The following is a 24031-nucleotide window of genomic DNA, read 5'->3' on the forward strand; positions in this document are numbered from 1 at the left end:
GGAAAATGTTATTAGAGAGGGATCTGAAAATAATAGCAACTACTGAAGATGAAATTCTGTGTCCTCTTCTGCCATTTTTCCTTTTGCTAGCCAATATACAGACCAGTTTCTGAGTTTTCTCCTGATGTTAAATACCACTATCTGGGTTTTTAAAAATATACTACTTCAGGTTTAATGTCAGTTTTCAATTGGGCCTTTGTGTGTGTAATGAATGGAAATTCAGATATTTAGCCAAAAACACTGAAGTAAAATTTTTTAAACCCAGAAAGCTACCAATCAATTTAAACATGGATTGCCTTAAAGTACTGAATATCTGACATTGTGCCCGAAGAACTCTAAGTTTCTCAAAATAAGAAAAAAAATGTACTTAAAAAGAAACATTGATAAATTGAATGTGAGCTCTTTCAATGGTCAGTTTGATTTAACAAATCTGCCTGACTCAAACACAAGGACACAAGGACACAAGAAGTAAATTAATCTTTGAAAGAATTTTAAGTTAAACTTCACTTGGACTCTAACTCACACAACCTAAATATCCTTGTCACAGGCATTGCACGACACCTACAGTATTTTACCCAGTCATGACAGTGTTATGATATTGGTCATGAACTGAAATATGCTATCACGATATCCAATAGTACCATTTTGAATCACTGCATACATTATAATGTGATAATGTACATGATATTATCATCTTACATTCTGAAAGGAAATGTCCATGTGTTGTATTGTATTTCTGAAAAAATCCATTATTTGAATACAGTAGGGTACATGGTCAGAGCACGTAAACCCAGTCAATAAGGTAGAGCCAAAATCAATAAGTAAATGAAAATCACTTTCTAACCTCAGCCAGTGATGAGCACCATAATGTGCACGTGTTTCCCTTGGAAATGATCAGAATTATCAAAACTGTGTGTAACTGCCTCGGGGTGCTTTAAGACACAATTTGTACTCAATCACCCCCACCCCCCCCCTTCCAAAAGCTTGATTACTAAAGACAACAGAAAACAAACGGTTGGCACAGTATGGCTCTTGCAGCAATGGTTCTGCTTCAAACTATGCTGAGAATACTGTATGGAGGACTTTCAGTGGAAATAAACGCTCAAGATGGCGGGAGCCTTAAATGTTGGGACAATTCCGGTCTATTTCAGCCCAAATCTAACAGCATCGATCAGATCATCACCTGTTATCCTGTTCTTCTACGGAATTGGATCAGGGGAAGCCGCATTTCCCAACGGTTTCCGAGCAAGAGCTTACAGAGGCGACCAGAGATCGATTCAGAAGCGATTGCTTCTCTCGCAGCTGCGAGCTATGGCACTGCATGCACGATTGAGGTATTTCAAGCATTGGCACTTTTTTCGTCGTTTCCTTTGGGAAGGAGTACTCCAGCCACGGTGTGATTTTACACAGCCAGGGACGAGTCCGACAGAATCACAAACAAGAGGGAATTCGAGAAACCAGTCAAAGTAGGAGGTGATATTTTAAAAAAACAGACAAACAGACAAACAAACAAAAAAAAAGCCTTGTATGGAGTCATGATTTCTGACCTCCACCTCAGACCCTGGAAGCGAGCTCACGGCTCTCAGGAGTTAGCCAAATACCACTGCTGCTGGTGGGTTTTTGTTTTCTCAAGTTGCACTTTGTGATTGCCTTTGATAGAAAAATCTGAAGCATTTGACGCACACACCCCATCATGGCTTGGTTAACACCCCAGGAATGGTAGCACTGTAGATCTAAAGCACAGGGATTCCCTTTATAACCATCTCTTTCCCGTAAAACCAGTTTTAAATCCACGGCAAGAAAAAAACTAACTGCTACAGTAGATATATACTAATATATATATATAAGGGTAAGAGGGGGCAGTCAGTATATTTTACTGGAAGGAGGAGGGGAGAGTAGATAAACATCTCCTGTCTGCATTATGGCTGTAGTGAACGCAAAGTTGCACTAGCTGTATGAAATGACAAAAAAAAAAAAAAAAAATTTTTGGGATGTTTGGTTGGGGTGGAGGGTGGTGGGGAATTAAACTAGACAGGGTTGCGGGGGCGCCGCAGTGTCTCTGTTCTCAAAGGCGGGTCTGGGCCTCGGGGATGTAGATCTCGATGCTGTCCGCGCGCTCGGTCGCAGAGTTCTGCCGGAAGGAGGCGGCCCGCTTGGCCGCCATCAGCCGCTGCCGGGCCTCCTGCCGGTGCCGGTCCGGAAGGTCCAGAGACCTGTCCCGGGTCACCGACTTCCCCCTCAGGGTCTTCTTTGGTACGGGGGGTGGCGGCTTCTCCGTTTCAGATTCAAGGGGAGAGAAACACAGAGGTAAACGCTCTGAGGGGAACGGTGCTCTTCACAGAAACAGATTTTTCCAGGCACTAGTTCCCACCCTAGGAAGAAGCCATGCTGTTGGGCATTGCACTCTGTGTGTGTCAGCCTTGCTGACATGTCACTGTCAGGAAACAACCAAGCTGAGGGGGAAGTGTAAATGCAGAAAGCCAGTTTTTTATGGGAATTTGACCAGGACGCTGCTGATAACACCCACACTCTGTAATGAGCATGGCTAACGTCTCATCAGAAGGATGACACTTTCTGCAGCGCAGAGACCCCATCACTGTGCTGGAGGGGTACTGGATTTGATTGTTTTTGGTCCAGTGGGAACTGTCTCCTACTGGCCTGCAAATGGCTCTTCATAGTACCTTGTCTTCTTAGTGCTGTACCCAGACTCAGGTTCAAGTCATATAATTCAACCAATTTCCTTTTCCTCATTTCAGTGCAGAGAAAGTTCCCTCAGTACTACCTGAGAAAGTTTGGCTGGAGAATACTGCTTGTGCCTGATTCTGAGTTTAGCTACGACTGTATGTGTATTCCGCAAAGTTATCGTGGTCAGACCAGTGGCTGTGTAAAATTCTCATGCTAACACCCAACCATTATGTGTGAGCATAACAACCTCAAAAAGCTCCAGCACCAAGGGCAAGGGTATTTTCAGAGATCGAGGAGTCATGTCTGAAAAGGTTCTTCAGGTCATAAACAGTCAAGGATGGACAGAATGGCCTGGATTCAATCAACATTTGTTTTTAACTTGACTCCCAATTAAAGTGTTTGTTGCCAAACTAGAGCCAAACTGGAGCTAAAATATTATATTTTTAAGTCAAAGTTAAATGAATGTTGATTGAATCTAAGCCAGTGTCTTCCGTTATGCCAAGAATATACCAGTTGAGTTTGGCTGTTAGCCCTCCACATTTAATTATCTCTATAGTATATATGTATAGTATATAATGCATAACTTAACTTGCTGATAAAATAGTCATTAGGCCCAGCTAGCGTTAGTTATGAAGTCGTGTCTTGCCAATGATGAATTACTGCAGAATGAAGAGTCAGAGTATGTCGGGGTGCACACCTTCTTCTCAGGGCTCTCGATGGGCATCCACTTGTTATTCTTGATGTGCTGCAGTTTGTCGAACTTCGTGGTGACATCATCAATGGACAGCTGCAGCAGGTCCCAGAATCCAGCCAGGTCCTGAGATGTGGGGCGGGGCATGGCACTGGGATCCTATGGTGAAAAAGAATTTCAGTAAACATTAATGTACAAAAACAATGACAACAACAGCAATAATAATAATAATAATAATAATAATAATAATAATAATGTGGGTTATGCTTTGCACCCACCAACAGGACAGCCCCCATCTACTTGCAGGACCTGACTCAATTCTATGTGCCTGCTCGACCACTCCGCTCTGCGGCAGCAGGGCGCCTTGTAACCCCTCCCACCCACCCAAAGGGATCACAGAGCTTCTCCACCCTAGCTCCCCAGTGGTGGAACGAACTCCCCGTCCCTCTCCGAACCTCCCCCTCACTACCCATCTTCCGCCGTGGCCTGAAGACTCATCTCTTCAGACTATACCTAGACTAACCACCACCACGCTGTTTTTCACTCTTTTATAATAAAAAAAATAATAATTAAAAAAAATAAAAAACCCTTTTCCTGTCACTTGTTACATGTTGCCCCATCCCAGCACTTCTTAGTAATTTGTATTTGTCCTAATACTGTAGCTTATTCTTCTGCCTAGTTGGCTTTGCAGATGTTAGGCCAGAATAGTGTTCACTGTTCTCGGCTAGAAATAGCTGCACAAAATAAGTATTGTACCTTACTGAACCCGTGTTTAGCAGTTGTCTACGACCATGAAATGCACTTTTTTGTACGTCGCTTTGGATAAAAGCGTCTGCCAAATGAATGTAATGTAATGAATGTAATGTAGAGGCTCACTCTCATTCTCATTCTTAATACAGAGTCAGGATTTTACCAAGCAATGCAAGTACTGCAAAATGTCAAACTCCAAAACCTCTTTCATCCATCTCAAAGCAGTTCCCCATAACTGGGGGTGCTGCTGGGTCAAAAAAGTTTCAGCAAGTGTAGTAATTTTATCCTTGCTTACCCAGCCAATTAACAGATCATACTGTAATATTTCTTGTGTATGCAGACTGACCATAAGACAGTCAGTCCACATGCATACGAGGACTTAACTGGACTTAAGGGTAACTGAAGCCTTGTCAAATGTCCAAAGATTGACTTACTGTAATGCCTTGTAGAGTTTTATGATTGGTAACATAAATAGTGACAACATTTATCAGGATTGTGACTGGTAATCGATACCAGACACACATCACTATGAAAGGGAATATTGTGAAGGACATTTTGAAGGTTTTCACCTATTTCTTCCCTGAACCACTAGGTGGCACTGTAAGCTCTTTGAGAGACACTTTCAGCCCTTTGTGGTGAGCCACATGCCTGTTTTTTTTTTTTTTTGTTTTTTTTTAAATTAAGCATTAAGAAAGCTTTCACAACAAGAACATGGTCATGTTATGATTAGAGAACAGTGAGCTCCATAATGTTAGGACAAAGTCACTGTTTTGATTTGACTCTGCACTCCACAATATTAGATCAGATCAGTGCATACTGCTTTTATATACTGTAAGGGTATTTCTATACACTTTGGTTTCACCATGTATAAATTACAGCACTTTTTATACATAGCACCCAAATTTCAGGTACCATAATGTTTGGGACATACGAATGCTATGTGAATGAAAGTTGGTTATGTTTAGCACTTTCTCATATGAAATGACTGTCCATGGCCTATAGACATTACCAGGCATCTTCTCTGGTGATGCTCTGCCAGGACTGTACTGCAGCCATGTTCAGCTCCTGAATATTTCAGGGAATAGTTGCCTTACTTTCTGTTCAGCATATCGATTGGATTCAGATTGGAATGGGCAGTCAAGAATTTTCCAGTTTTTGCCTTTGGCTTCCTTCACTGGCACAACCCTGTTCCTCCAAAGGCAATCAAAAGCCTAGAGTCAAGACTAGATACTGAAAGCCCTCTTATACCTACGCCAAAGAAGCAATTCAATACACCTGATTAATCAGAAACACCTGTGAAGCCATTTGGCCCAAACATTATAGTGCCCTCTATGTATAAAAAAAATGCTATAATTTCTTAATGGTGAAACTAAAATGTATGAAAATACCCTTTAATAAAAGCTGAGAATCCGCATGCTACCCACAATTTAATTATTAATAAAAATGTGTGCAGTACAGAGCCAAAACAAGAAAAAAAAAGTCTTTGTCCCAAACATTATGGAGCTCGCTGCATATGTTTCACTAATGACTGCAGACTCACAAATGAAGCATAGAAGCATAGGGCAAAACAGTTATTTCAGGCTGAGGAGGTAGATTGTTTTTCTCAGGAATAATATAAACCTATTAAGTAATATCCTTGAGACACAGTCTATACCAAGCTGGACACTAATTCAGTGCAGTATTGGCGCCCAGGAAAGTCTTGCTCGGGTCTTAGTCCTTTCTCTCAAGGGGCTGGGAATTCATATCTTTCTGACACTGAAGCCTCTCTGTTTGCTGTGAATTGTCAGCTGGCACACTGCTGCACTGTCATAACAGGCGGGAGAGAGTGGTAACCCGCCCCAGGGGAAACGGGGCATATAGCTGAAGTAAATGGGCAGTTTACTAGTGTACCATTCTCATTTTGGCAAGGCCTGGTGCCACATAACTGCCCAAAAATGCTGTGCAATCGAGGTGACTTGATTGACAGTTGAACAATTGATGCTAAAACGTGTGGCTCAGCCCCCAGATTGTCTCCAAGCAAACCACAAGGTCAGTTCTCCATACTTGAATATTTGAATCTGCGTTGTGGTTTTCTGGCTCATTAAAAAAATTCATGAAGGGGTGTCATTTAAGAGAAAACATTGATAGCCGATAGCACAGCAACACAGATGGTTCCAGAAACCTCTAGTAACCAGCCTGGAAACATATATATTTTTGGATCCATTTACATTTGCTCACAGTGCACTAGTTAGCGTGTACTTTAAGTAGTTTCTGAATTAGCCAAAAATATTTATGTGTACAGTAAGTGAATTTGCTCTTTACAGTGGGTCTTATGCTCAGAAAGTTTAGGAACCCTGCCGTAAGGCAGGCTGCCCATCCGAACACTGGCAGATACCGTTGCTCATACTGGCCACCTGTCGCTCAGTCGCAAACAGGTGGCATCTCTGCACAGTCTCCGCAGGGACCGGATGCCAACTCACATTGGGATCCTACGAAATTGAAGCCGCAATGTGTCAACATGTGACTAAATCCAACGCTGCTCTCCCCAGAGAGTTTCTGTCTCCATTTCATTCTTTTTGTTCAAGCCAAGATCTACAATTAATCTGATGATAAAAGTCAGTATGAGCAAAAGCTCTTACTAAACTCTTCAACCCACTTGCTTGGCAAGCGGAGTCTTTCAAAATACCAAAATCTGTGTTCTCAATGTGTATGCACTTTTAAAATAAGGCTTTCCTTGAAATGTCAGGGAAGGAAGGTGTATCTCACAAGCTTTGTAATTTCTGGTAGAAGTAAAATCCTGAAAGCAAATAACATGAAGGGAAAATACTAGAAAGAAATATTATTTAAACGAGGCACAGCAGTCAGTTCACAAAAGAGTCAATTCACATTTCAGTTACTTTGGGGATATAATGAGAAGCATTGGATTTGTGATTTAGATATAGCTCTTCATTTATAATGGAAAGACCAGAGGCCTGTGAGTACAGTTACAGAACAGTGCAGACATACAGAACAGACCTGGGTCAAATACGTATTTGCTTTGAATTAAAATACTTTTCTGTGCTCTATTGATGGTATAATTGAGCCTGCCAATATGCCTGGTGTAATTGAGCCTGCCAATATGACCAGAAGGTGGGGTTTTCACTTTTTGAGAGTATTTAATTGGTTCCAATACACCGGACAAGATCAGTAAAGCGTTGAAAAGCATGTATTCGACCCAGGTCTGATACAGATCATTTATTCAATAGAAAATAAGTTTTTCCAATTGTACAGTTTTGTACATCTCAGAAGATGAAACAGTGAAGATAATTTAAATAATCTTGCGAGAGCCCGTGTACATTGACCATTAGTGTCACACACACACATGCACATGCACACACTGCCCGGTTTACATACCAGGTTTTGCTGACACAGCCAGTAAAACTGCTGGAATTTCTGAGACATGAGGAGCTGAGCACTTCCCACCGCGCTCCGGATTTTACCGAGAACTAAAAGACAAGGAGTGAGACACAGCTTCACAAAAATCCACACGCCACGCTGCACAGAGAATTCAATTACACGGCTCTGCAAAACAAGGATGAGACAGTTCGAAGGGAGCTTCTTAGGGTTGAATTCTGTGCATTTGCGTTCCAGGATCTGCTGGCATATCCCCTGCTTTTCAATCATATTTTTCTTCGCCAGTCTGGAAGAGGTTATTCTACCGATAAACTCGCCAAAGTACCACCCAAACTCCACAAAAAGAGCGCCGCAGTCAAACTGCCTGCACTCCCCCAAAGCCAGTGACTTTTATACACCCTTCACACCACATGAAGCTACAGAAAAAAAGCCAGGGCTGATCACAGAGGCATAACTGTAACTGATGACTGGTAATAAATGAAGCATTGAAGCAGCGACCCTGGGGGTGTGTACTGGGCTGCTGGGTGGTTTATCCTGTTAATGCACTGTTCTAGTGGACTGATGGTCCCCACGGTCCGAAACTGTATCCAGACCATGCCAATGCCGACTGTGGCCTGCAGCCCCACAGGACAGCTCGCAATTAGCATCAGCCAGGAATAGCAGGCTTTCAACCGGCCGTGAGGACAGCACCTCATCGCTGACTAGCGACCCCTGCTGGTCAATGATTGGGAATTCCAAATCAGGGACAAAAAAGGGGATAAAGCACAAAAGGGCATAAAAAGGTTGTATACTAAAAAGTTGTATATTAACTGCATTTCACATTTTAAATGTGTTACACAAATCTCTGCATCAGTCGTTCCTTTGAACTCTTTCCCCCCCTGACCGTAGCCCCGGACTCACTGTCCTCCTCCAGGTCGTTCTCCTCGGCCTCCCTCTCCATCTCCTTGCACCAGCCCTCGATCTTCTTGGTCTCGGTGTGGAGCAGCTGCATGAACCAGCTGCCGTCGCGGCGGGCGGGCGAGGCGCGGCCGGTGTCGGCGGCCTCCTGGGGCGTGTCGGCCAGCCAGGGCTCGGGGCGCTGGGGGCTGGGGGGCTCGGCGGGCGCGCGGTAGTCGTCGCGGTAGGTGAAGAGGCCCTGCGTGCGGACGGTGCGGACCACGCCGTAGGGCGTGGGCGTGCTGGGCTCCGAGTGCTGCTGGCGCTGGAAGGAGCCGCCGAACTGCAGGCCCTTGTCCTCCGTGGCCACGGGGAAGCCCTCCAGCTCCAGGTCCGCCTGCACCGCCGTCGTCACGCTGTTGGAGCGCTTGAAGCGGCCCAGCCTGGAACGCGGACGCACGGGGACAATTACACGGGCACGTGAGCACGCACACACACGCACAAACACACGCGAACACACGCACGCAAGCACAAACGCAGGCACACACACACACGGACACAGACACACAAACGCGTACAAATGCACACACACAAACCCACGTGCACCATACATACACACACACACCACACAAATGGAAGTAAACACACATGGACCACACACATGCACACACACACGCGCAATCATACACACATGCATGCACTCACAAACACACACACGCATGCGCACACACACACACATGCAAACACATGTGCACCACACACACACACACACACACGCATACAAAATACACAGATGCATGTACACTCACAAAGACACACAAATAGACACAGGCAAATGTGCACACACACACACACACACACACACACACATAAATACATACATACACATGCATACACAAAGAGACAGAACAGAGGGTCAGTGACAAGTTGCTTCCTTTTATGTTAATTAACTGCTGATGCTTATCCAACGGTTGCAAATGTGTCACTACATAATGAGTCATGAAGATGTATGACAAAAGGATTCTCACAGAACTACAATGCTGTTTGCAGTCACTGTGCATAATACACAACATAATAACAGGCCATCAAATATGTATGTGTGCATTGAAATGATACCGTATTTCTTTTCATAAAACACGTGGGTCTGCACGCCACGAACCTTTTCTCGTCCTCCACTTGAATCCCTATAGAATGGTATTCTGTGGGACGTTTGTTTTCTGGCTCTGGATCTGTCGCTGTCTCCACCTACCACAGCAACGACAGCAGCGATGAAAAACACCACAGGCTAAAGACCAAAATTCCCCCACAGTAGCGGTCACTGCATGGGTCATCATCCACAACATTATTTAAAAAAAGAAAATTATTACAGCATACAACAGCATACACAAAATCTAGCACTTAAAGCAAATCCTGAGAGATGAACTGTGTCTAACACAAATTGACAGAGACAAACCTTGAGAGGTTCAGCGTCGTTATTAGAAGAAAACCAAGAAACCCACTTCCCAGTGGAATCCTGGGATATGAAGCACTTGAAAAATGCCATTCTCATCAGGCTTTTAGAGACTTCAATAAAAATTCAATCAACATTTCTCTCTTCACAACCACAGCTTGATAGGTTCAGGGATCACCAAACCAAAATTAATGGAAAATCCTGTGCTTGCTTTGAAAAAAAAAAAAAAACTTTATCGGGAACCTTTTACAGCTTTATTTATAGTAAAGAACAACTGTTGACGGAATTCAGACTTTACAGACGGTAGTCTGAATTCAATAGACGAATGTCCCTTCGACTCATAATTAAATGTTTGTTTGTTGTGTGCTGTGAAGAAAACAGATAACACTACACAAAACCAATGCAAGCTCTCAAATTCAAGAGAAAATTGCCTTCAATCAGAAATCATATTGACTGTAGTTTTTTCTTTACTGTTCATGTTTGGTACAAGTTAAATGCATATATGCGTGTCTGTGTGTGCAATTCTGTGATTGAATAACTGTTCTGCTAACCATCAAGCTAGGACTCCACCAGCACACCACTTCCTAGTTGTTACATACCATCAGCACCACCTCTCCTGGGAGACTCAAGTAGCAAAGTCTTAAAGGGTCAGCACCAGATATTATAAAGAATTAAATACACCAGCCAAATGGAAGATGTTGCCCTATTTTGTGATTCACAACGTTACAAAACACAATTTTATCGCTTACTCCTTTTGCCCTGCCCTTTTCAAAATCTTCGGAATGATCACCTATGAGGAATGAGGAAGTGAGATGCTGTCAAATCAGCTATAGCTATCCCCTTTTCCATTAAATAATTAGCTTAGAATTAGAATTCAAATAATAGATAATAGAATAAGAAAGTTATTGTGACAAGACTAATGGAAAACAAGTTTGACATGATGCTAGACTAATTCGCTCACTAGAGGTAGATCCTAAAATAGGAGCTAAGCTAGCTAGTGCTGTCGATCTGCAGCCATTGATAGAGCTAACAAAGTTAGTATGTATGTAGTATGTATCCCGTATTGTCTATTATCCTTGTACTGGATGCTCAGGGATGCACACAATTGGTATCGGTCTTCTCGTATGAATCTGGGCAGGATTACTTAAAAGGGAATTTCCCAGAAAGTGCTCTGGTTGTTGGCTTCGGGAAGAATCCTCCAACTCTGGCTCAAACCTGAGCTCAAACTTTCAAAACAGAATCAGTGATTATGTCTTTTACAGACTCATCAGAGTCCAAGTAATCTGAGTTGCCGATAATGTCCTTTGATTCAGATTCAAAGTCCATTTCAATCAAAGTCCATCTGTCCATTTCTGTCATCTTTCCAACCAAATGCTTTGCAGCCTAAAGGTATAATAGCAGAGCTATTTGTCTTCTGTGCATTACATCACGCATCACAGATTATTTTTCCAGCGTGATTTTGGGTTTTTTCATCAGAAGTGATCAATTTGTCCAATTTAAAGCCATACTAACAATTTCAGCTTAATTTAATGAAAAACTGGACTAAAATGAATTTGATCTGACAGCTATGGGGAATGCCATTATGTGGTGTTTAAATACAGTCAATTGAGGGAAACGACTTGTAATTACCTCAAGAAAACAAAATAAAGATGAGAAATGAAATACAATATATGACTCCAACTGTAAATTGGAATTGAATGTTGAATGAATCCAGGCCATCACCCTAGGGCCTACATTCAGGCAGTACAGAATAGGTATACATAGTCTTGATTCTTTTTTTTTTGTTTATCCAGGTGCAGACTGGATAACTGGGTGCATGGAAAGGCTGCCATTAACTGCCTGCTACATTATCACCACTCATGTTTAGGGCAGAAGAGCTTTGAGGCCTGGGTCTCTCTCTCTCTCTCTCTTGCTCTCTTGCTCTCTCTCTCTCTGCTTGTTTAATGTAATTGTATCAGGATTGCTACATGTTGACACAATCCCTGATGAAAAATGCCAGGGCTTAGGTTATAAATCAAATGTCCTCAATCACTTTGCCCCAGTTTAACATCAACGATGACTCAAGATTTATATACGTGGGGACATTTCCGGTAGTCGTATGGCCAATAAGGGTTTTAACGCAATTTCTTTCATTTCTAACCGAAAATAATTCAGAGTAAAACAAATTGACAAGTTAAATGTTTTCTAGAAGATCATAATACTTCTACCTCAGAATTAATGGCCCGGATTAATGGCCTGAGACTGATTCTGGATGCGCAACAATACCTCCAAACAAGTAACTTAAAAAAAATCTTTTAAAACTAGGAAAAAATAACACTAATTATAACTCTAATTGCTCCCAGTCCGTGGTTGACAGGTCCTCATTTGAAGCCTTGGCACCAGCAAATGATTGTCTGTTTTATATGCAAACATGCACATTAGTGTGTGAGAATGAAAGGTGAAAGGTCATATTGGAAGTGTGACACATCCTTGATACATCATGTGTACTGCCAGACACAGAGAAGTCAGGCAGTGATAAAACGAAATGAATGCTGTGCTAATTCTGATTCAGGACGGCAGGGGTAGAGCAGGTTTATGGTGGTCAGGAATTCTTGGGTTATGGCTACATTAGTCCTTTTAAATACAAAGTCATTAGACTCTTGAAGTGACTCAGCTGGTAGTCCACAGGCTACCAGTCAACCTCAATGAAAGATACACAACATGGCCAAATGTAGACACCAGACATCCAACATATCATCCAAAATAATGGGCATTAATATGGAGTTGGTCCACCCTTTGCTGCTATAACGACCTCCACTCTTTTTGCAAAAGCTGTGTACTAGGTGTTGGAGCATTGCTGTGGGGATTTGCTTCCATTCAGCCAAAGGAACATTAATGAGGTTGGGCACTGATTGGGAGATTAGGCCTGGCTTGCAGTTGGCTTTCAAATCGATCCCAAAGGTGTTGGATGCGGTTGAGGCCAGAGCTCTGTGCAGGCCAGTCACACTGTTTTCATCAAAATAATTTCTATATTGACCTTCTTGTGTACCCAGAGGTATTATCATGCTGAAACAGGAAAGGCCCTTCCCCAAACTGTTGAGGAAGCACAGCATCATCAAGAATGTGACTGTATGCTGTAGCATTAAGATTTGCCTTCACTGGAAGTAATGGGGCTAGCCCAAACCATGAAAAACAGCCCCAGACCAAGGGGTGTCCAGATACTTTTGGTCATATAGTGTACACCTTGACTCCAAACGTGTAAGCTCTCCTGTAGAACTGAGTGACCTGCAGCACAGGAAATGATCAATGACTCAACGGTGAATGTATGTCCTCCTTGCAAGAGAGCAACTGGTGCAGCGCTAATGCGACCCCGTTAATTCAAAGCCAACTCGTTTGGTAATTACCCGTTTGGGAGAAAAAAGGGCAATGAATTGTGCAAAAACACGATGTCAACATTGTTTCACAGATGTCTCAGTGAAAGGGATTCTCCCAGGTCACATTGGAGTCCACTGCTAAAAACAAACCATTTTGTAGTTTACTCACAACATCGGAGTCCTTCTGAATACCAATACAGTCAGGGAGCCCGGCATGTGCTGGCCGCTTTCAAGATGATTAAAAACTCTGTAAATCAAAGTCGTCACCAGGGTGGTAATTTCAGTGGACAGGGACACAGCCACATGTGCATGTGCAGAGCCTGCAATCCACCATTGAGCACAAGCCCTTACATTCATCATCTATCATCCTCCATGCGCTGGCTGTACACCAGCAACTGAACAAGGATGGCGCCATGACGCAGTATTCAGAGAGAAAGAGAAGGAGAGAGATTTAGAGGGAGACTGACAGCTATATATCAGTAGCATCCCACAACCTTGTGTAAATACGTGAGGATTTCAAACAGATGGGCAGCAGGTTTGTAGACCAAAGTAGCAATAACAATGACCATAAAAAACAGCGCGATTATTAAAAATGATGAAAAAAGAATGGAGTTGACGTATTTTCCGTTATACTTAGCGGCAGGTCTGGCAATTCTCAGAGGGAACTGTAAGATTGCATTGATTGGAGTGGGAGTAGTGGGGGAGCAAAGCAGCCATTTTGCAATGACCCCTTCAGAGAAGAACCAATGCAAAGGGAATCCTAATTACTGGACTGCTGATGCAGCTGGATGACTCGTCGGCTGATAATTTCGGGAATGAGAGAGATGTGTTGCTGGGGGAGTGGGGGTTCCCCTGTTTTAACAGAACCCACCTGGATGCCGATGGACGAGCGCGGGGTCTGGAGGTACTCCTCGGCCCTGGACACCAGGACGGCCTTGTCGCATGTGAGCACCGAGCTGTGGCTGTCCGTCGACGGGTGGCGGTTGCTGGCCGCCATCTCCATGGCGATGGTCACCGCCTTGGTGCTGTCCAGGCTGTCGGTGGAGTTGTACAGCCCCTCTCCGAGGCTGTCCTGGGTCCACGGCGCCCCCTGGGGGTGCCGACCCTCCTGGTAGGCGTCCTGCGTCGACTCTGTGCTGCTCTGGGCCGTTATGGAGATGAGCGGCTTGGAGGTGGTGCGGGGCGGGACGGGGGGAGGAGTCTTCTTATAACTGGGCGTGTATGTTATCGCTGAAGGACAAGCCAAGGGAATGGAAGAAAAATTAATGAAAAAAATTAAATATGCATCTCATGCTGAGGCTATTGATCAGAATTAAGCATCAATGTGCAGAACATAATGCATAATTAGAAAATAGAGTAATATCACTTGATATTACAGTATACTGTAAGTGCATATCCAGGAAGTGCACTTAATGTGTATGACATAGCAAATGGCCAGAAAGTTTGAGGGGGAATGTATCCTTTTGTAACCCCAGTACACCTACTGAATTAAAAACAAAAAGGATCTGGTGCTGACACCAGATCCTTCATGGTGCCCCCTCTCTAAAGTTCCTTTTTTTGATTTTTGAGTAAGGGCTCTTTTGTAGAATATCTTCTTTCATGTGCAAATGAGATTATGACCCTAATCCACAGAGATGGACCCGAAGCTAAATTGTTCTCAGTTTGATTTTGGCTTTTTTTTTTGAGCAACCTGAGAGACCATGTTTTTATCATCTTAAACCTTTCTTCACCAGCCTAAATTGGTTTGTTTATTAAAGGGATAACAGGTCCCACAGCAGTGCTCTTAAGCTTCCCCTCACATACAGTGTGAGCAGTATGAAAAGTTCCATTGTAGTGTTTTCGACAAAGACCCAACTTATTAACAAATACCTGGCCTTGACATACTAATGCACCTCTGTTGGTAAAATTGGAGGTTTAAGTTCACATCCTTCTGGAGCCTGTATCATGAAGCAGGATTACTGAGATAGCTGGAAAAATTCTGAACCCTCCTAAATCTGTAAAAGGCTGTTCAGGGTTTTACCAGTGCAGTTATCCTGCTACAGTAACTCAGTAATCCTTCTTCATGATACAGGTCCCTGGAGTAAGCTTTTCAAAATTGGAACATGTTTGGTTAGATTGACCAAAGAAACATGAAGTACAGCATATGAACTATTAGCTGTATTTCTTTAGTCACAGAAGAACATTCTAGGCATGTTGCCAACAACCCTGTCAACCATAGCTATCATTTAGTCATGAGAAGCAATTGATATACCATATTTTTATCTTTGTTAGCATTTCTGATAACATTAAATGCACAATAAAACAGAGAAAAAGAAAATTCTCATTTTCAAGCACCATCCAGGAAACCAGACAAATGCATGTGAAACCCGGGAGTGTTCGCCGTAACTTTATGGTAATGGTCAGGCAACCAAAAATTCACCTTGTCTGGGGAATGGCATAACTGTATACACACCCCATTAGTCAACTTCATTTTCACTGTTGATTGACAAATTGATTTATTTCATGCAACAGAAAATAACTGCTTCTATTAAACCATAAATCAAATGAAAGTGCTTTCCCAAGAGACTGGTCTGTTAACACATAAACAAACAAACTGTGTGAGTTTTTGCACATCAATGAGAATCGCACAGATTGAAAAATGTCCAAACATGGAGCTCAAATAACGCACCAGTTTCAGGGTGGTTTCGTCTCTTGGCGTATTTGGTTAAGTATATACTTTTTTTCTCAGCTCAAATTTACCATGGTGAAAAACACAGCATTTCAGTTTTATAAACCTTTAGAGAAACACAAAGAATCTCTGATGAATTCCATCATCAGACATAATATTGGGAAATTAAGGGTAACTTCCCCATTAAAGTTCCCATGGAAAGTAAATTATTCTCCCTATTAGTGAACTGTAGTCCAAATACACGTTACGAAAACAGCATCTCTATCATTATGCCAATCATGGTATTCACAAGGCGTATGTTCAGAAGGCTGTATTAGTACCCTAAACATTTTTTTTTCTTTAGCCCCCCTAAAAAGATCATGCTGTGGTTGAGGACCACCACATCAACAAAATGGAAAATAGACCCCAGTTTGCAAACCCCTGGTGCGTCTTTAGATTTGATTCACAGAGAAACATGATTATTAAATTACAAGGTTATATACAAGGAGGCTATTTTCTGGAACCGTGCCATGATGGTCTGGTCACAGATTCGAGGGAGCATCAGTCAAGAGCGCCACTTTTGAAACAGAAGGTCACGTATTCCGATTGGCTCTCTCTTCCCGTGGCTCAGGGAGGAGGGGACAACAATTTCACATTCTGCGTCCGTTTCCAATCTTCTCGCCAGATAAACGCCGGCACCCTCATGAATCAATGCGACTGATTACACAGCCGCTCAAGGAGAAAGATGTATGGCGAAATTACTATACGAGACCCTGAAGGCTTGATAGCGAGCTGACAAGATATTTTTAGGGATTATTAATTAAAGTGAAGGTGAGGTGTATTGTCTTTTTTTTTTTTTTAAAGTCTGTGAAGTATTCGGAAGGATATTAAGACAACATCTCGTTCACAATTTGGAGCTCCTTGTCTTAACAAGCACACAGAAGTGCTGAAAATGGTGCTTTCAGTCCATCTTCACATGTCACTTCAATAGAAATACAAATGCGTATTCATACATTTTAACACAGAGGACATTTATCACAGTATCAAGTATCAACTGATCTTGATGGATCCCAGTGCTTCTAATGAGAAATGGCCTGAAAGATCTATTCAGCAAGAGTATCCATAGAGATGAATAGCCTTTTTAACATGTATCACAAGTCTACAATGCTCAGGGGAAAAAAATGTCACTGAACCCTTCCCTTATCACTGTAAATAAGTATCAATATTTTGCACAAATTTGCCAATATTTTGTGCAAGGCATTATGCAACTGATTGGTCTGGTAATCCCTGTATAAGAGAGGCTACTTTCTTATCCACAGACAATTTCCTACCTTGGTTCCAGTAATATGTGGTTTCTGTATTTTTTGATAATTGACTAAACGTTTTTGTTCATTGCTTACAGATGATCTGACCATGTTCTGCATATAGTTCATCAGACTCTTCTGTCTTATTTGTTTAGTGCCATTTCTTCGGAGTTGTTAACACATCTGCAACTTCTTCACTGGTGCTGCTTGCAACACATTTTTGAACATGCAGTACCTGAGATGTGGCTGTTGCTACAAAAGCTGAGTGCTCTCTCTATTTATACCTTCACTAGCTATAAATGTCCTGCCCTGCTAGAATATTGAAACATATATCAATGTTTTTTTTTCTTTCCTTTTCATTCTTTTCAACCAAGATAATTTCGTTTTGAAATAGCCTTTAAATTGGGGTTTTACAATGAGATATATGAATGCAACTATTTTTGAATAATTGATTTTTAAAGTTTTGGAACACACATATGTTGAATGCTGTTTATAATTATTCATTCATATCACAACTCTATGTGACTGCTCTTAAATTCTCTCACTTAAAATGATTTAATATAAGTTTGAAAACCATAGTGTGAAGAGGAGGTGGCTATTTAATCACCTACAATATGATTATAATTTAATCCCTGTACACTTCAGTCACATTATGCAAGGGGTGTCAAAGGTACTATAAACAAATGTCATTTACAACATTCAATGAGCTTGTTAGTAACAAGTGCTTTTGGCTCAATTATTTCTTTAGATCTATTTACAAATTATCCATAAAAACAATTCAGCAGCCAAATAAAAACAGATCACCTTGATCACTTGTGTATTGGTGAACAGTATAATGTAAATCAACATTGACAGGCTATATTTGAACCCATTTATGAACTGTGAACAATTAATTGCATTACAAGCCATATAATATGTAGAGTGTTTGAAGATGCAGAAGTCAATATTCTCATGCCTTTTAGTGGTATGGACAGAAGATCTCCACGGCACAGGCTCCACTGAGCAGAACAGCACCTTACCTGGAGGCTGCTGTGTGGTCTGCTCCACACTGCAGGGTGAAGGGAGGCGAAACTGGATCCCTGAAACAAGACACAGATGGCGCTGAAAGTTAAGGGGTACGGTGTAATACCTTTCTAATGGCTGCCTAATAATGTGGTCTAATAATGCAGACTTCACCACCTCAGGACTTGTTCTCCTGTTTTTCTATTTCTCCCACAAATCACTGAATAAGTTTAGACAAATGACTCCTCTAAACGTTTGGCTATGTATGAGCACTATGAATTCCGTTAGCATGCCAATGTTAAATTCAAATCAACGGAACATTCATGTATTAATACACTAGATAGGGAATTGCTACCACCACCGAGATGGCTAAAGTCTTCAAAACAGATAGCTAGCAAGCTTTCCAATCTACCAAAGAGCAGCGAGTTCAATTAAACTAAATACATTTCTTAAATTATATTCAAACCATTATATTCATCCCTACTGTGATTTATTTTCGATATAAAATAATTCCAAATTGCAGGGCAGAATTCCGAAAGCTGTTTCCTCAGTCTCATCATAAAAGACAGGACACAGACACACACACACACACACATACACACACACAGTCAGTGAGTGGTGCTGTTGCTTCCTTAATTCCCAAGCCGTGTGTTCTAACCTTGTATTTTTCTATTAGCATCATTTTATTGACGTGTTAAACAGCTGCAAGCGTTGACATGTTGACATTGGGAAAACACCTTTTGTTAGACAGTCAGCAGTGAAATCAGGTGGGGGATTCAAAAACACAATCCGGGAGCTCTGAACAAGCATAACATTACTCTCCACATAGACACTATAGATATTCTGGTAATTATTAAAATTGGTATAATACAGCATACACATTCATATAGAAATTACAATTTATATGCCTATTGAAGTTCAAACTGGGGACAACATATACCATATTTATTGGACAAATGTCTTTAAAATATAAATTAAGTTTCTTGTGGCAGGTATATTAGCAGCAATATTAGTTGTTTGCTTTATTTTCAGATGTTGTGCTCCATATTTGCATATCAGTGATGCACAATCACTCACTGAGTCATCTGCAAGACAAACGGCACTCAAATGAGGAAGTTTATTGATTTAAAAGCAAGTCAATTCAAACTGACAATCCCTCCAAACGGCTATTTACATATTTTCAAAGATATAATTTGCGCGACCACAGTATTGTGTAGCCTCATAGTGTTCATGGGTTAAAGATACATATTACAGCCTTTTGCATGACATTTAGTTTATTCGTTTTGTTCTTGGTCTCAGACACAGGCATTGATTCTGTCAGAATTTGTCCTCTACCAAAAAGATAAGTGTTAAATATATATAAATTTGCAATTATATGAAGATGAAAGAACAAATGTTGATTGAATCTGGGATACAGACTAATGTCCAGAATCCCTGCTTACTTCAGTTAAAAAAAGCACTAAGAATATAATTGTAGAACACAAAGAGAACCAGATGACAAAGTAAGAATATGAATAAACAACTGAAAGACCTTGATGGGCATCAAGTAGGATCAGAAGGGTCTTAGGCTGTCCTCCGTATCTTACCATGTCCTATGGGATTCCAAAGGGACAAGGGGATCGAATAGGGAGGCTAAAGTCACAAAGGTGAAAAGGGTCACATTCAAGCAAGATTGAAGCTATTGGCTCATTTGCATCTCATATGTCAAGATGAATTTCTGAAAGCTTCCTGCTTCAGGCCATGGTATGGCTTTGTAGCTAAAAACACAAGGAGATTAAATGGAGCAGCACATATTGGCCATAGTGTCACCTACGAGTAACACACGCCAGCCTACTCCATACTTACTCAGTGTCTGCCCTGATGCCATATGGATGGAAAGGTCTAAATGATGTCATTGACTAGCCCTGAATCTTAAGGATAATGGATTCTCACTAACAAGGAAAAAGCAATGTCAAGTTTTATATTGAAGGCCTTTATATTCAAGGCCATTTTTATATTTAAGGCAGATGCACTTATTCGGAATGACTTATGCAGCTTACATTCTTTACAAACAATCAATTTATACAGCTGGACATGGAAATCAGATTAAGTAACTTGCTCAAGAGCACAACAGCAGTGATTCAAACCTACAACCGTAGTTACAAGCCCAGTTCCCTAACCACTACACTTCAGATGTGTCATTCGGTTATGATGTAGGATTCCACATCTGAGCAATATGGTGGGTTAAACCACACAGCTTAAAGACCTCCATGTTCACCGGACTCCACGTCGGTCTACTGGTAAAGATCAGATTTCTGAGGAACCTGCAATCAACATGCCTTCAGCTATCAACTCAACCTTTGAAAGAAGAACAAAACAAATGGAGACAAACACATCCATGAAAGCCAAAATGTATGCAAATGACCCTCTCCTATCTCCTGGATGAACAGACAAAAGAAAGATGACCTTTTGAACTTTTGAGGCTCCATAACTGGAATTTAAAATATTTTAATAAGGGTCCCTTTGTAGGTCAAGTCTTGTGACAGTAGTTTGGGACATTCCAGCTCAACAAGCATATTATTAAAGTCACCATAATTCAAAAGTTTGTACTTGGGGTTGAGTTTTCCTCCTGTGGTAAAATGTAGTTTTAACCATTTCAACCATCGTGGCTGGGTAGTAGCCTTGATCCTCAGCATAACTTTTTCTTTGTTATCCTCTACTTCTAATGCATATCTTTCAAATACATACTTTGAATTATGACATTTCGGGGAAACTTAATTTCAAGTAGAACATACTCAAACAAACACATATTGATTGTGATCATTTTGTAACTCACCACAGTTTTGAATAAAATAAAATAAAAAAATAACGTGAGTATGTGTGATGGGAACATTTGATTCTATTCAAAAAAGTATACAAATTTGTTCAAAGTTGTAAAATAATTCTCATGTTAATTCAATGTAAAACCTGGCAAAAGTGCAGCTTTTGTGGTTGAAAGAAAGCTGTTAAGAATCTAGTTTGCATTCATAGAACAAATTATCCGATATTACTCTAAAATCAATCACTTTAAACGTTGCCGCATGTACAGTATTTATGAATAAGGATTGAATGGGGCAATGTTTCAAATTTCAGACTTACACTTATATATTTCATAACTATAATTGTGCAACATATGCACTGTTCCATATCAGTAATATCTCATGCATACATTGGGGCAAATTTCTACTGGCTTTCTTTATTAATACTAAGAAATGTATTGAGTAATGTAAAACATTTCCTCTATACAATTTACTTCACCTAAGCTTCACTACAGTCACCTATTATTAAACTAAATGAAAAATAAAACATCAGTAATTATGGCATTATTAGGTACATTAGTGATTATGGCATTTCACAAAATTTTACTGACACATTTACAGACTTAATGCTTAATTAAACAGACAAATTACAGATATTTAGTATAATTTTCCAGGAGACCGGGGAGCCTTTATCTTTGTAATAAGTGCCATGGGTTTTTGACTACTGGGAGTCAGGATCTTGGTATAATGCATTGTCTAAAAGAAAGCTTCTCCTGCAGTACAGGTTCTCTTTTCTTAGGGTTTTTTAACAAGGCAAGGAGGGGAAGAAGTCATGTATTCCCAGACCAAAACATTCTGGTGATAGGTCACTGTTTTGGAAGGCCATGAATTTTCCAGAGAGAAATTTAGTGACAAAGTTGTAGCACAGATAGGAGAAGGGTAGCTAAGCAAGGACAAAACTAGTTAGAGAAACCACTATGAGGTCTAAATGCAATGATCTGAATACATTTGCAAAATTTCTCCTCCTGTTTTCTCACATAGTGCTTCTATGCTCTGCCAGCTAGAGGTCGCGATAGCCTCTTTGTCAAGCCACTTCTCAAACAATTATCCCATTTGCACCACCTCAATAATCTAAGTTGATAAAGTAATTGCCACTAATTAAGCACGGATGATGATTGACAGTGATGTCTACAAGCGACCCTCGTGTTAAATTCAATTTCATTACTTACTTCCATGGACATGCTACAGAATCTTTAAATGTTGTACATGGGCATGTTAGATTTTGTCAGAAGCAGTGGGAAATGCCTAAATTATAAATGATAGCAGTTACATAACATTTACCTTGCACAAAAAAAGTCAAATAAAAACAATTAATTCATGATCGAAATAATTAACTAATCATGGTCCTAAAGACCTTAAATAGAATGAATTGTCTTAGTGCTGGGCTAAAGCAAAAACCGGCTTTATATGGATGCATTGTTCTTTTTATCTTACTCAATCCTGGTTTTGTACAACGACAGAGTCTGCTTGTTTTAGTTTTTGGCTGGACCGCAACAAGCCGTACAAGCACGAATGTCTGTGACTGACTGAGTCACTGAGTGATTAAGTTACACCATTGGTCGGCCATGTTAAGATGTTACACCATTGGTCAGCCGGTCCAGACATATACTAGGTTTTGACCTGGTCTTGTTTCCTTAAGATCCGCAACTGATTCAGACCCAAAAACCGAGATTACCAGAATTAACTGTGCAAACAACTGCTTTAACCAACACATTGCTATGGAACTCTATTTTAAACAGAACATGAATTATCTAGAATTACCTTATGAGTATCCCCACCACCCCCCCAAAAAAAAAAAAAAAATCGCTATTATAAACACTTTTTTTATTGAAATTGGGCAGAATTCCCAAGCATAACTTCCTGTGGAAAGTTTCTGGACAACCCAGCACTGGACTTACACTTATTTTTATCTTTGGATATGGAAAGTTCCTTTGAATATATTTTTATACTTCTGTGCTTCATTTTGCTTCTTCCTTCAGCTTTTTTTTTTTTCTTGCTGTTTTATGTAGTTGCACTCTATGTGCGTTTTTCTATGTGCGTATGAGTCTACTTACGAAAAGCAGCCCTGTGGCTGAATTAGGTACAGTGGATTGCATGCCACGCCATGGATGTTTAAATTGTACACAGTCCCTGAATAATGAAGAGTAAATAATGAATGAAAGCTAAGTGCTTTACCAAGCCCATCTGAGATTTTGGGGGCCCAGAAAGAAGTGCACTGTAGGTCTTGCAACCAACATATATGTACGAGATACTGTACATAAACCAATTAGTGAAATTAGTGAATGAGGAAAAAACCTACTAGCTCCCAGGTCTCACATCCAAATGTATACAAGTATGTAAATGCCGGATACATATGACGTAAAGATACAAAGGTGTATGTTTCTAGGTCTTATGAAGTGCACAGTTACCTGTTGTAGATCTGATGGTGGAGGTGACGGTGGAGGACGTCATGGAAGGTATGCAGTCATCGTCTTGGGAGTAGCCGGCCTGGATGGCACGGAGGTAGCTGTGGCTCCGGGTTCGAAAACAGCCGGGGAGATCCAGCGCCTCCATGGCCTGCGTCTCCACTTCGCTAAAAACGGACTCACACACCGATTCAAACTGCCCATTGAACTCGGTTTCACTCACCTGAGAGAAGGAAAGAATGGTACAAGTTTCTCCACACTGAAACTGAAATAAATCTGTACAGGTTAATTAAAACTGTGAACAAGCTTTGGTTGTGGGCATGGACAGAATATAATTTCCCAGTCCTGTGTATGAGCTTATTTTATTTATAAGGTATACTGTATTTGTATTAGTTCAGTTGATTGGAATAACACAACTACATTTTAGTGTTGTTTACTGACAATATATTAATGATTATTTCTGGAAAAGGATATAAAGCAAGTATGGGTATAAAGCAAGTAATTTTGAATTACTTTGGGCATGTGAAATATGGCACACACTGTAAATCTCTTTACAATGTTTCAATAATTACAGCTCTTAAATGCATCCCTTGACTTTCAGTTCCTCCATTACTATATTTCTGAGGTTACAATCTGACCTGGAACACCTAGTTGCTGTT

General features: G+C 40.9%; 1 protein-coding gene across 1 annotated transcript in view; it reads right to left on the minus strand.

Moving 5' to 3' along the window:
* Positions 1 to 581: 581 nt before the first annotated feature.
* Positions 582 to 24031, minus strand: part of dlgap2a (discs, large (Drosophila) homolog-associated protein 2a) — a 150413-nt gene continuing 126963 nt past the window's right edge. Inside the window, exons 7-14 of the mRNA XM_064332831.1 lie at positions 23376 to 23595; positions 18148 to 18207; positions 14049 to 14407; positions 9534 to 9619; positions 8399 to 8817; positions 7499 to 7590; positions 3383 to 3535; positions 582 to 2269 (exon numbers count right to left, since the gene is read on the minus strand). Of these exons, the coding sequence (XP_064188901.1) occupies positions 2066 to 2269; positions 3383 to 3535; positions 7499 to 7590; positions 8399 to 8817; positions 9534 to 9619; positions 14049 to 14407; positions 18148 to 18207; positions 23376 to 23595 (1593 nt within the window). The 3' untranslated portion in view covers positions 582 to 2065. The remainder of the gene's footprint in view (positions 2270 to 3382; positions 3536 to 7498; positions 7591 to 8398; positions 8818 to 9533; positions 9620 to 14048; positions 14408 to 18147; positions 18208 to 23375; positions 23596 to 24031) is intronic.

This window comes from Anguilla rostrata, chromosome 1 (assembly GCF_018555375.3).
Source record: "Anguilla rostrata isolate EN2019 chromosome 1, ASM1855537v3, whole genome shotgun sequence".
Classification (NCBI taxonomy): Eukaryota; Metazoa; Chordata; class Actinopteri; order Anguilliformes; family Anguillidae; genus Anguilla; species Anguilla rostrata.